The sequence below is a fragment of the Buteo buteo genome, chromosome 8 (genome assembly GCF_964188355.1).
Source record: "Buteo buteo chromosome 8, bButBut1.hap1.1, whole genome shotgun sequence".
In the NCBI taxonomy this organism is placed as follows: domain Eukaryota; kingdom Metazoa; phylum Chordata; class Aves; order Accipitriformes; family Accipitridae; genus Buteo; species Buteo buteo.
The window spans coordinates 38,610,052-38,623,263 of record NC_134178.1 but is presented as its reverse complement, the minus strand read 5'-3'; the positions used below and the strand labels follow the sequence as shown (position 1 = coordinate 38,623,263).

Genomic DNA, 13,212 nt, shown 5'->3' with positions numbered 1-13,212 from the left:
GAAATTGCCTTGAAGGTGCCCTCCCCTTCTCCTGCCTTCCAACATCATCCAGTTCACCTCATAGCACTGGTCTTCAAGTACGTTAGAGACCTATACACCCAAATCACTGAAAGCTGCACAGAATTTCTCAAACAACATGGAGCAAACTCTGGCAACACTAAATACAACACGGACAGACCTCTGTATGGATAAAACAGTAATATTTATTTTAATTATGATACCTCATGAGCAATCTTTTCTTTTAAAGTAGAATATAAAGACTACTCAGTGTTTAAAGCACACAGAGCCCTCTACCACATGGAAATGTCTGAAATATATAGACACAGGTAAGAAAAATAAGAATGGAAAATTAGACAGTATACAGGAAATAACAAGGTGGGGGAAAAAGATTTTTTCAATTCACCCAGTCTAATCACTGTTTTCATAGAGGCAAAGAGAAAGACAGGAAGAATGCCATGCAAGTGCTGTCTGCCTCTGCCTAAGAGGCTGCTGCTTGTAACCATAGGAGACACTACTCCCAAATTCAAAACCTGACTGTAACTGGATGCCCTGCTCACTAAGAGTAATAGTAAAGAACACAACCATGCAGTGATTTTATATTACAGCATGCTCAAATGACCAGACCTACCAAGAGATCTGGATCACATTATCACCATTACTGTAAGTCGAAAATTCCTAACTTCCCTCACTAGGTTTTTAAAACTTCTCTGTGGGGGATGCTGTTTGTTCAGCCCCATGATTCTGAAAGCACTAAAACCAGGAACAAACTCTCAATGCCGAGCTGAAGAAGTCAAGAGTAGCAAAGCACGTTTCCAAAACCTGGCATTTTAAAAATGCTTACTGAATTTGGAACAGATTTATGGAAGCAAATATTTGCTTCTATATGTGACTGAGATGATCAAGACAGTCATTTACGATAAATGCCATTCACTACTCCTACAGTCTTTTGGTCTTAATACTGAAATCGGTGATTTCTGTATTAACACCTAAAATTCTGTAAAAAGTTATACAGTACTTAATATATTCTCTTAAAATTTAAGCTCTTGGATACAAATAATGACTAGTTGAAAACTCAATGTAAAGAATTTTTCTTCATCATAACAAAAAGTTTGGTAAGTGACCTGAATGTAACCTAAAAGTTCAGGAATCAGGAGACTAAAAAAAAAAAAACCAACACAGAAAACCCACCACATTATATTTGCCTTTAAATTCACAATTTTCAAGATAATTTCAAATGACACCTGAAGACCAACTCTGCTTTTTAATTATGTAGACTGGCAATAAGGCACTGAGACTTTGCAGGCAGAGTTCAGACCTACACACTTCTCTTTCCAAGACAATCTGGGTCAGATATTGGTCACAAGGCAGCACCCGGTATTGAAAAAATCCAGCCTCCAGAACAGAACCCAAACCCCATATAACATTCTCCTATACACTTTAGACTCCAAAGAACTTCTCTTTACCTCTTTTAAAGGGTAGTCCCAATGGTGGGAGCCTGGGAGCCTTGCCAAAGGGGACTGAACTTGGACATCCTCTGACTTGGTGTTTGTTTTCTTCTTTGGTATACGAAACTGAAAATAGATGATGTTACACACGTGATAAAACTAAATTATCCACTGGTGCTATGAGCTGGCATACTGCCATGTACAAAGTTTTCTTAATTGTCAGATAAAATAACAAAGTTGTAAGGGAAGCACTGGCCTGTGATTTCCATTTAAATGCATTCCTCACTGATGCTTGATCCTAAATCATGCCTCATACCACATGAGGAGCTAGTTTTAACATATGAACTGTCTTAAAAAATCAAGAAAAAGCTCCTCCTATATCATTAACTTTACAACAACTTCAAACACATGCCCAGAAGGTGAGAATCAAATCTACTGGCACTTAGTTTTCTTAGTTCCCTCTGATTTGTTTACACTCTAGCTTAATCATCTCAGCTTAGAGAATGATAAACAGAAACCAAAACAGCTGAATGTCGTGGTGAATGTCACAGCAGGCCTGCTCTCAAAAAAAAATTCAGGATGAAGAGCAATTATAACTTCAAATAGTACAAGTATTTTGGTATGATAATTTAGCATCAGTACACTATAATGTACTCAAAATGGTATCAGCTATTGTCATTGCCAACCTTCAAAAAAATGGAATCAGCATTTCAAAAGTAATTACTGAAAGATAAAGCTGTTCGTAATTCGTAGAAATTTGCCAATTCAGAAAAAGGTATGTAGGAAATAATGTTCATTCATTGAAATTCAAAACAAAAATGGTCAAACTAAATTCCTACCAGTTCATCAAGACAAGGAAAGAGGGTGACATTTCCTATCACTTGATTAAACCAGTTAAAATAACATCAGCTGAAAGAATAAAAGTGCAAGCCTTGCTATTTCACCAGGTATCCTGAGAAGCAAAACCTTACACTGCAAACACAACCAGATTAGAATGTATCAGAGAGGGAATGCAACATTTACATCTTTCAGACAACTGAGTCTCTCTCAGCTAGGAAAGAGCTGAAGCTATTCCACATAATGGCCACTATCAAGTGTATTATGAACTCAATTTGCAAGCCACCAGATGCCCTACCTTGTAACATAAGATTACAAGCACAGACTCTAGAACAGTGATGCTAACAACTTAACTAACAACACAGAAACTGCATTCATTAGTTCTGTAGGTAGTCCTTCAGACAGACCGTAACTGAAGCATACTGTACCATAATGAGATAATCCTTCAACTCTTCAGTTTGAATCGTGAGTGCTCTTATTCCTTCTCTACACTTCTTTGAAACAAAGATTTATTGTTTTAGTAGTTAGACCTGAACTTCTATACAGTACCTCAAACTGCCTTTGCTGGTCAAACGCTGTAATAACAAATATGCCTTTCATAACAGATTCCTCAAATTATAAAGGCTGTAAATGTTACACACAGGAAACAACTTCTAATACAAGTACCTCCTTTCCCTTTCAATCAACATTTAAGGATTGAAATAAACATTTTCTTATTCAAGAACACCTGCAATTAGATTTCTTTTTTTTTTTTTTGAGAAGTGGTCTATAAACCTGTTTTATCAGTCAGAATGCATCCTTCTGATCGGCACCTTAATGGCCAGGTACAAATTTCTTACTTCAGAATTCCACCTGCTGCCTGACTATTGGTTTCTGTTATGAGCTTCCTAAGAACACGTGTGTCTGAAATTTTAGCATGCATTTAAAGTTACAGAAGTTCAGATAACCTCTGTAATAACATAACAGATAACACTGAGAACAGGTAAGGTCAGACTCAGAAAACAGAAAGAGACAGATGGACAGACAGAAAGGGATAAAAAGGACAAGATACGTTCATCAGCAAAATTTCCACCTCACCGTACAACATCTTCCCAATGCTTGCACTCATTAAGATGATGTTGGTTTGCAGTGCCCACAATTAACTTACAGAACAAGCACAAATTCAAGAGGTAAACAACAGAGGTCTGTATCTATGGGAAGTGCAACATACGCAGTTGCCTCAGCTTTTCCCTAACAGAAAGTGACTAACTCAACACGTACATGTGCGTACACACTTAGCAGACTCCTCATCTAAACCAGCAGTACTTTTCTGAAGGTTCCCACCTGTAGAAGCAAGGATCAGAGAAAGTGCATAAACAAGGTGCTGGAAGCAGCTTATTTCTAAAACGCTAGACAGTCCAGACCTTACCCAATCAAACCAGCTGCTGTGCCTACCATTTGTTTTCACCAGTGCTTCCATTGCTGTAGCTACTACTAATAGGGATATTTTAGAAAAAATAAACACTAGCATAAGTAGTCTCTAAACACATCTCTGCAGATAACTAAATATTATGCATCTGTTCTACTTGAGCATTCCTCTTAGATGTTAGCTTAGGTCTTAAAATATCTTTGAAAATGCACTGTTTATGTGCGAACAAACGTTGAGCCTATCATGTATTAACATATGTTCAACAGCAGACATTACTATTGACTGCTACCAGAGTAAACTGTATCTCAGGAAACAGTTCTCCAACAAAGCAAAAGCTGGACCACTGGAGAACGAATTTGGTGGCACAAATATATCAGACCACCCTAGGATACCCACAGCCTCCAAGTAAATTGTTGCAAGTTGCAGGAACACTTACACTGACATGACTTGAAGATGATGTTCTTCCTTCCATGATTCTCTCTACTGAAAAAAAGATATAAAATAAGCTCAGCAATTTGTGTTTTATTTACTCAGAGGGGAGCAGGACCACAACAGCAGGTACTAAGCAAGAACAAGAAAATCATTTTTGAGCAAGCTAGCACAAAGAAAACTCATTCATAGACAGTTTGGGTTGGAAGGGACCTTAAAGATCACCTAGTTCCAACCCCCCTGCCATGGGCAGGGACACCTTCCACTAGACCAGGCTGCTCAAAGCCCCATCCAACCTGGCCTTGAACACTGCCAGGGATGGGGTATCCACAACCTCTCTGGGCAACCTGTTCCAGTGCCTCACTACCCTCACAGGGAAGAGCTTCTTCCTAATATCTAATCTGAATCTACCCTCTTTCAGTTTAAAGCCATTATCCCTTGTCCTGTCACTACAGGCCTTGGTAAAAGTCATCGACAGCCACAATACAAGAAAGGCATGTGCTTGAGCAAGGCTCTGGATTGTCAGCGTAGACAGAACTGTTAATGAGATTTTCAACTATAATTTATTCTTAGTGAAGGCATTTACTGCTTAACTCCACCCCCAGGCAAGCATGCAACTAGTAAGCAACTCAGGCTTTGATTATGAAGTGAAAAGGGGTCAACGAAAACATTGGTGACACTACAGGAGCTCCAAGAATAAATAAAATTCAAGGATTCCTGTTAACAGATAAACTTTTCCCCTCAGTGGAAGCACATAGCTTCAGAGCTTCCAGCATTCACAGGGGTTTATTCTCTTTATAAACACCCTGTATGACGCCGGTGGAAGACCTTCAAACCTTACAGCTAGTTTGAAGTCTCTCAAGAAGACCTTTAAGTTCGTGTACTTTCATTTAGCTCGGCCGTTTTCCAACTTACAGCCCCACTCTCCCGGTGTGGGGAACAGCAACATCTACAGGCCACCCCAGATAAGCCAAACCGCTGCCTATTCCGACGCCTGCCAAGAGGCAGAGCTGACCAGCGGCGGCCCTCTCACAGCTCGGGGGGGAACAGAGGCACCACCCAGGGCTGGCACCACCCGGGCTGTCACCGCAGGAGCCCGCCCACACCGAGCAGGGCGGCGGGACAGAGCCGGGCCCCAGCTCCCAACCACCCGCCGGCTCCCCCCCCCCCCCCAGGAAGGGAACGGGCTTCTCGCCGACAAACGGACAAGGGCCGAGGGTCGCCGAGTCCGCCTTTCCACCCCCTCCTTAGTCTCCTCACCAAGGGGCAGCACACGCCGCCGCCGCACGCCCCCCCCCCCCGCCCCGCGGTGCCCGGCCGCTCACCCGCTCTCCCCTGCCGGCTTCGCTCGTTCGCGACAGACACCCCGCGCGGCACGAACGGCCCAGCCCCGGCCAGCGGGGACACCGGGCGGCGCAGAGACCCGCCGGGTCGCCGCTAGCCAGCTTTATTTCAGCACCCCACCAGCGGCGGCTAAAGGGCGGAAGGCGAGCGGTGCCGGCAGCACCCCCCCGTTACTCACCGTGGCGGCAGCAACACCGCTGCCGTTGTTGTTTACCCAGGCCCCACCGCCGCCTGCGCAGCTTCCCCCGGTACTTCCGGGCCGGGCACCGCCTCCACCGGCCTGGCAGGGCCGCCCGTCCCCCGCCCCGCCCCGCAACGGCAGTAACCGCCCTCCCGCCCTCTCCCTCAGGCGCTGCCCGCAGCCCCTTCGCCGTGTCCCGCCGGCTCCCGCTCCCCGCCCGCCCTACAAACCGCCCCCGGCCCGTCCTTCACAGGCGTGCCGGCCCCCGTTTTCCACTTTCTCGGGTTTAGCCTCATACGGAGCCGCTGAGGGGAAAAAAGGCAAATGGTAGTGCCGCAGGTGTGCCGTTAGGCGCACTTCCCCGCACCTGGCGAGCGGTAACGAAGTTGTTAGTTCCCTGAGCGCAATAAAATACAGTAAAAGGAGGCACGGGCTAGCAAACGTCTACTAAAATTTGTGGAAGGAATCAAGAAAACCTGGCTGTTTTTAAAGAAGTAATAGACAACCCAGCGGAATGAGGTTCAGAGCGCGCCTTGCCCACGGCGTTTTCCCCCTCGGACCTGAGCCCCCCCTTCAGTCAGAGCCCGCAGGACGGGTCACTCCCCCCCCGGGGGCAGCTCGCCCACCGCGCTGCTGCTGCGGGGGCGGCCGCCGCCGCCCGCCCCCGGCGGGGAGGTTCGGCTGCCGGGCACGGGTGGGGAGAGCCCTCATAACCCCGGCTGTGGCCGCGGGTCTCGGCCGACGGCCGCGGGAAGGCTCCCGCAGCCAAGTGGAGACAAAGATTTGTTTGTTGGGTTTTGTGTTTTGTTTTGGGTTTTTTTTTTGTTGGTGGTGGTGTTTTGTTGTGGGTTTTTTTCAGGGCAGCTTCAGAACTGTGAGTTTTGTGTGTAGCTTTCTGTTTTGTCCTCTCGGTAGTGCCCTTCTGTCAAGGAACGGTAAGCTGCGCAAAACTAGTTTTGACAACTTTTTAGTTTTGTGTTCAAGAGGCTTAGCTTTAAGTTATGGTCAGGTGTAAATTACAAACATGAGATGTTAGCTTGTAATTTGAAACTATCTGAAACACTTTAGATGGCCTTAACGACCAGCAATCACACGTTTTATAGATACACCCCAGAACTAAAGTACGTGAAGTAATGAAACCTGAACTAACATGGGTTTATTTTCTTTCATGCAGAGGAACTGTCTACAATCCCAGAGTGAAAAAGACTTCCATCTAGGATGATGACAGATTTTACAGGAGAGCATATGGTAATGTTGGGCTTTACTAGAATGAAGTGTTTTAAATGAAAAAATCTCATACAGAGTAATACTGCAGTAGTCTTTAGAATATGCCAATTGCTGTAACAAACACTAGCTGAATTTACAGCTGAAGCATTTTACAATCCAAACAGAAAAGTGGGAGGAAGGGAAAGAGGGATTTTTTTTTTTCCCACAACAGTGATTTTTTAAAAAATCAAAATAGCAATTGTAAAGACTGCCAGAATAAACACCTTTGAATATTGCATTTATATACAGACAATGAAGAACAAGCAACAGTCAATGCCAACTTAGAATGCAGATTTACCAAAAAGAAGTGAAAGCTTTATGCAGCTATATCTAGAACAATTCATAACTGCTGCTTTTTAATTCTATAAATGGCATTACTAAAATAAAATCAGTCCTCCAGACTAATAAGCATGTGATTCTAAGCTGCTATTCAAGTGAACTCTAAAGTTCTATAAATTGCTTCAAAACTTTTCAGTTTGCACCCTGAAGGCAATTTTAGGAAGGGAAGTCATACCTACACCTGATGTAAAACTGTGGTTTTTTGTTTCTGGCTCCTGAAATCTTCAGAAACCTTTCACAAATGCTTTTTAAAGTAGACATTTAAGTAGATGTTCGATATTACATACAGGAGGTTTAGTTTGGAATCACGTATCCTTGTTTTGTTTTGGAACTGAAAAAGTAATGTTTTTGCTAGTAGCTGAAGTAGCATAGTAACTTCCTGTTCATAACATGTTGGGAAGCTGCAGTCTCCAACCTTTCATGGGTGAGGGGAGAAAGGGACAGAGAGAAGTGTGGACAGCATGCCACTCTGAGGAAACTGCATTTACCTATTCCTAATTGTTATGGAATGCATCCTCTGTGCTTCACTACCTCCACTGACATCTTTCCTTAAACCATGTCCATTTTTCTCCTTACTAAATATGATCTCTTTCATGTGAATTGCCAGTATTTCAGTAGTATAGCAAACAGATTGTCCTCCCATCTCCTTTGTGTCTTTCATGCCTTCCTGCAGAATGAAAAAATCATAGATGGACGTGTGCACTTGCAACTTCTTTGTGCTGTTTCCATTCCAAGAAACTGGCGAGAGAGTAAATGGGTTATATATCATAGAAACTGGGGGGTTTTTTCCCTTTTTTATGTGTACTTACTATATGAGATAAAAAAGGAGAAGGTAGCATTTTCTAGCCTACTCTCTATTAATCCGAAGACAGGAATGACCCTGAAGAGATGACTTAACATCTCTGACCCAATGGAGATTGCACAAAAGGAAAATGTATATGTTGTTGCTCTGTTGAAAACCAAAGAACTTTTTTTTTTTTTTTTTTAATTTGGAAGTGTAAGAAATATTTTTCAATATGCTAAGCAGTTTACTCAAGGAAACTTGCATTCCATTAAGGAGTTGGGCTCCACCTCAAGTTGCTTACATGAAAACTTTCAGATCGCTTTCTGTCCTAGGAATCAGCTTTATCAGATGGTATAGCAAGTTTTAACATAGTCAGAATGTGATTTACTGTGTTCTAAAAACCTCTGTTAGTTCAGCAAGAAAAATTTAAAGGTATATAGTAGCCTGTACCAATGTATTTGCCAAATATAACTTCATGTAAACCATCTGCCAAAACAAAATTACTGTGTTAAGATGTTAAATTAATTTTAAAACCCCTGATAATTCTGGGAATTTAATGCTTGCAAATCTCTTCTGTTACGAAAAAAATCATATAGAAGTAGGATTCTAAGCACACCAAAGGTTACCCCACGTTTACCATTCCACAGTCAGTGACAGTCAGTAGTAGACTGAAGAGTTACTAGGAAAAGAGAAGGTTATGATAAGCTTAATTTTTCAGTTGCATGGAAACCACTTCCTGGTATAATTCTTACCAGCTGATCAGTCATATGAGTTAAAAAATGATCTTTGCTGAAACTAGAGACCTCAATCTAATCTCACGAAAGTTTGCTGCATAGACTTTATTTTCTCCTGTTCCTGGATTACAGTGGCTAGTTTATTTTGTCATGCATTCCACAATTTCCATGTGGAAAGTGCTTGCAAGGATGAACAAATAACTGGAGAGATTAGTATTAATGTACTGCTATTGGAATTTAGCAACCGAAATCTGTAAGAGGCTTTACAAGCAGATGGTTTACTAGATCACCAAGAGATAGTCTCTATCAATGAGTACTTTGTAACCACTTTTAAATCTGAATTCTAATACAATAGGTTTTCTTTATGTAGGTGGTGTATGGAGGTCTATCGCTACATTGACATAGTCTTCTTAATTTGTAGTGGTTACAAATACAGCACGAACTAAGCTTGAGGAAACTAATAGAGGGTTCAGAGTATCAAGAGGAACTGAAGTACGACTTCAATATAAAAGGGGAACTGAGGCATTTGGATACAAATGAGTCCTTTGTTTTCAATTATTACAAGAATGCACATGAGCAGAATCATAAACGCTATCAAGTTTTGGGACATTTGATTACCCAATATGTTTATGAGCTCCTGGAAAAAGTCTGCATGCTTCAGAAAGTTTATATTCCTACTGATGCTACAGAGGTTGAACCAAGAAGCTTCTTTTTCATGAGCAAGAATGCACTAAGTTCCTCTAGCTTAATTGTCCTTCTTCAAGACCACGGAGTTTTCTGTGCTGGACAGTGGGGGCAAAGGACGATTGTCAGCGAGGGCCTGAGGCACGGAACACAAATACCATTCATCAAAATGGCTCTTCAGAGCCACAGGGGAGTGATTGTACTGAATCCCAATGACAACTTCGTTGATCTGAAGACTGAAAAGGAGAGGTTAGGCTCTTCTACTAGGGAAGAAGCACTGACTTCTACACAGTCCATCTGGTGGATCCCCAAAAGGGGCAGCAGCAGCCCCGAGGAGCATACCATCTATGTATGGGATCATTTCATTTCAAAGAGCGCAGCCAAGAATGTGGCCTTCATTGCCCATGGCTATGGTGGCTTGGCATTTGTTGATCTGCTGGTGCAGAGAAAATGGGAGGTAATGAATAAAGTATACTCTGTGGCATTCATCGACTCCATGCACAACACACAGCACCAGGCTGGAAGTGATCCACAAATACAAGAATGGATACAGAAATACTGCCGTGAATGGGTGTCAAACAGTAAGCCTCTGGATAAAGCTGTGGGTTCTCTTGTGAAAATGGATTGTCCTACTGTCTCTGCTGGAACAGAAAGGTATGGTTTAGCACCCTCCTGTTGCTTACACGCCATCTTTAAGTACCTGAAGAGCACGCTGAAAGCGAAGACCACAACATCCTTTAGGTATTCACCTGTTGCAACCAGAAGCAGCACAAGTAAGAAGAGAGACAATAAATAAAGGTATACTGATTTGTTCTTCATAGTGGTCTCTTCCTTTCATAACTGCCTCTGCACCTTTCAGTTATCTAAGGACCTTCATCTCACTGTGGAGCAACTTAGAGTTCTAAGTTTGAAGCTAGTTTGTTTTTGAGAAACACGCAAATACAAGTTAACTATTAAGAAAGAAGTGCATTGTTGAAAGCTTTAAGCCCCAACCCTTAATTTTAAGTTGCACAAAATAAAGATGTTAAGGTATACCAACTCTCATCTGTATCACTTTTTTACATAAACATTTGGCAGTGATGGCTCTACAGTCAGACTAAACTATCAGGAAAACACTCACTTAAGTGCATAGCTTTCATTAAAAGGACAAATCTGGAATACAAAAAGCACATAAAGGATCTATTTCCTCCTCACTATATACCATTTAGTGTTCAAAATCTTTCAAGAGCTGGAACATCTACCTTCCTCCTTGAAATGCTTACTGTTAAGTTGAACAATACTTTGGGGAATTACATACTACTACCTTCCCTCCAGTCAGAGATGGTATGCCCCAAGCATGATACAGTAAGCTGAAGTAATTTCCATTTTAAAGCCAACTAAACCAGTGAGATTACTGGGCATGAGCTGCTATAGAAACGCAATACTCTAGCAACCTGCAGTTACCAAACTGATGCAAAAGAATGACATTGCTGTTTTCTCTCAGCTGTTTAATTTTAGACAGAGGTGGGAAATAGAGAGTTGTTAAATGTCCATACTCAAGGATTGCGATTTATACAAGCAGAAGGTCAAATAACCTTTAAAGTGAATGTAAACAAAACCGTTATTCTGAATTTCCAGTTTAATCCTGTGGGAATTACAAGTGCTCAGTGGCTGCAAAAGAACTTTGAAGGATGACAAAGCCTTGCCCTACACTTTCAGTTCCCATCTCAGCCAAAAAAATTGTTGAACAGTAATACTGGGTACCAGAGAAAAAGAGAGCGTCAACTTCCCTTTTGTGTTTACATCCAGCTCAGATTTCAGTCATCTCTAATACTGTTTAAAAAAAGCTTCCATCCTGTTATCCAATAATGGGTAAAAGTGTAGAATTCCATTGGAAAGGCACAGTCAGTTTAATGTTCTTGAGAGCAAGCATAGCTTTTTAAATAAAGATACATTTACTGGGTTTACATCTGAATGAAAATGGTACTAAACAGACAATTAATAGACCATACGGTACCTTAGTTCACTTAAGAAAGTTGCACTGGAGATACCATCGTTGAGGACGCACATAGCTTGCCTGTTTTGTAGATGCTGGTCAGCATGCAACGCAAAGAATAGTCACTTGTGTGAATACTATGCATGAACATGTAGCTTTATTTATGAGAGAAGTATGAGGTGACAGAATGTCTGTCTTCAGAAGGAGACCAATATGATCCTTGAACATAAATGTTCAAACTATCCCATGGTGTCAGAGGTGGCTAAAAATGCTTGAAGAAAAAAGGGGATCTAGAACATTGGCCATTTCCGTAATTCCTTTATCTCAGGTCAACCCACTAAATTCCTTGGTAGAGAAGGTCGTATTTAGGAATGTTATTGGGATCAATAGGACTTCTCACAATGAGCTTTCCACGCATTGCTCCACGGTAAATCACTTCAATGAGATCTATAAAGTCTTGCTTTGTTTTGAAGCTTCCTACAAATTTGGTATGATCTGGAGACCTAAATATAAGCATAAGATAAAGGTAGAATTGTAATGTTAAATTGTTCAAAGCAAAATCACCTAAAGACAAGAAGAGGTGTATGACATTAGGGGTTCTGATCTGGTCATTCTGAAAGAACGAAACGCACTGGTAATGGCATAACCAAGTCAGGAATATACCGTGACCTCCAAAGTCCAAAAAGGTGCAGTGTCATGGCTAAGACTTTAACCATACTATTTCCCAGAGAGTCAGGCATGTTTCACAGCTGACACCTACTTATTGCATCACAGCGTATTTCAAAATACTTCTTAATTTTACATCCTTCTGGCTTCCTACAGAGTTCCCAATGCAGATACCAGTAACATTACCGTTTTCAAACATTACCTTCCCCAAACACAGTAACATCGAGAAAGACTGATAATTCTTACAGATACAACAGATAATGCCAGGTACGATGACATACCCATAATCAACCTTCATGTGTTGTCCATTGAAGAAAAATACAGTAGATGGAATATAACTGATGTCAAAATACTGGGTGTACACTGGAACCTTGTTCACATCCACCAGGTAAATGACTGCCATTTTACTTAGGTCATGAGCTGTCTTTGCAAGCTGAAAAGAGTGAGAAAGGTGGATGACAAACAGATTGAGACACAAGAGGAAAAGGGTGGCAAGCTTTATAAAGCCCAATTCTCTTATGTCTTATCAGTTTAAGCAGAGCTAGAATATCACATCTTATCTACTTCAAGCACTTTGTACACTCATTACAATAACATAAACATTTGCTTAATTTTCAAACCGTTTTATGAATGTAGTATTATTTCATTTTACATTTCTCACCAAAATTTTCATGAGACAGCATATTAGCCAAAAGCAACATATGACATTCTCTTGTACGCAACAGGTATACTGGTAAAGTTCATTAAAAAAAAGAAAAAAGAAAAAAATTGCTCTTACAATATCATCGAGCTGCAGACAAACAGCATCGTTATCTCTTCCAAACCGGAGAACCAAAACCTTCTCGGCCACGCTTTTTATTGCCTGATCCACTTCCCTCTTACAGGTCAGTTTGGGCAGCAGAAAACTCATCTCGACAGACCACAGCTTCCACTAAAATCCCTACCTGACAGTTAGGAAAAAAACACAAACCAAAAACCTGAGTCAAAAATAAGCGAACCTTCGCCGTGCTACCAACAAAAAGAGAGAGAAACCGCCAACCACCACACCGGGCTGACAAGCCCCTGGGGCTCCAGCGTTCGCCTCACGCCCCAGCCCCAGCCCAGCACGGCACGGCGGGCC

The 13,212-nt window shown here is 41.8% G+C and overlaps 3 protein-coding genes across 19 annotated transcripts in view; 1 reads left to right on the top strand and 2 right to left on the bottom strand.

The window, feature by feature from the left end:
• The window catches only part of SENP7 (SUMO specific peptidase 7), a 48,555-nt gene extending 42,815 nt beyond the window's left edge, over nucleotides 1-5,740 (bottom strand). For 4 of the 12 annotated variants that reach the window (XM_075034169.1, XM_075034177.1, XM_075034173.1 and 1 more), the window contains exons 1-3: nucleotides 5,642-5,714; nucleotides 4,127-4,173; nucleotides 1,464-1,571 (exon numbers count right to left, since the gene is read on the bottom strand). In XM_075034169.1, coding sequence (XP_074890270.1) covers nucleotides 1,464-1,571; nucleotides 4,127-4,162 — 144 coding nt within the window. In that variant the 5' untranslated portion in view covers nucleotides 4,163-4,173; nucleotides 5,642-5,714. Of the gene's footprint in view, nucleotides 1-1,463; nucleotides 1,572-3,542; nucleotides 3,606-4,126; nucleotides 4,174-5,641 lie in introns of those variants that run through there. The other 8 variants (XM_075034178.1, XM_075034181.1, XM_075034183.1 and 5 more) reach the window with 6 other exon arrangements.
• A 136-nt stretch (nucleotides 5,741-5,876) lies between these two features.
• On the top strand, nucleotides 5,877-10,474 carry LOC142033800 (putative protein ARB2BP). 6 transcript variants are annotated; one of them, XR_012651340.1, is made up of 3 exons: nucleotides 5,877-6,163; nucleotides 6,819-6,892; nucleotides 9,138-9,316. XR_012651340.1 is itself a non-coding variant. In XM_075034188.1 (3 exons), the coding sequence occupies exons 2-3, from the start codon at nucleotides 6,863-6,865 to the stop codon at nucleotides 10,245-10,247; spliced, it is 1,089 nt and encodes a 362-aa protein (XP_074890289.1). In that variant the 5' UTR covers nucleotides 5,877-6,163; nucleotides 6,819-6,862; the 3' UTR covers nucleotides 10,248-10,474. The 6 variants fall into 6 exon arrangements, 4 of the variants coding, with proteins under 4 accessions (XP_074890289.1, XP_074890290.1, XP_074890288.1 ...); XM_075034188.1 differs by having other exon boundaries at nucleotides 9,189-10,474; XR_012651339.1 differs by lacking the exon at nucleotides 5,877-6,163 and adding an exon at nucleotides 6,260-6,579.
• A 1,089-nt stretch (nucleotides 10,475-11,563) lies between these two features.
• Nucleotides 11,564-13,008, bottom strand: TXNL4B (thioredoxin like 4B). Its single transcript, XM_075034190.1, has 3 exons — nucleotides 12,871-13,008; nucleotides 12,374-12,525; nucleotides 11,564-11,929 (listed from the first exon to the last, which is right to left on the bottom strand). The coding sequence occupies exons 1-3, from the start codon at nucleotides 13,000-13,002 to the stop codon at nucleotides 11,764-11,766; spliced, it is 450 nt and encodes a 149-aa protein (XP_074890291.1). The 5' UTR covers nucleotides 13,003-13,008; the 3' UTR covers nucleotides 11,564-11,763.
• Between the last annotated feature and the right edge of the window lie 204 nt (nucleotides 13,009-13,212).

What these genes read in the sequence shown, in the direction of transcription:
- LOC142033800 (XM_075034188.1), top strand. Translation starts at nt 6,863, where the DNA reads ATGATGACAGATTTTACAGGAGAGCATATG. An exon ending in ATTTTACAGGAGAGCATATG is followed by an intron (nt 6,893 to 9,188) that starts GTAATGTTGGGC and finishes CTTAATTTGTAG; the next exon opens with TGGTTACAAATACAGCACGA.
- TXNL4B (XM_075034190.1), bottom strand. Translation starts at nt 13,002, where the DNA reads ATGAGTTTTCTGCTGCCCAAACTGACCTGTAAGAGGGAAGTGGATCAG. An exon ending in GTCTGCAGCTCGATGATATT is followed by an intron (nt 12,526 to 12,870) that starts GTAAGAGCAATT and finishes CACTCTTTTCAG; the next exon opens with CTTGCAAAGACAGCTCATGA. An exon ending in CACATGAAGGTTGATTATGG is followed by an intron (nt 11,930 to 12,373) that starts GTATGTCATCGT and finishes GCTTATATTTAG; the next exon opens with GTCTCCAGATCATACCAAAT.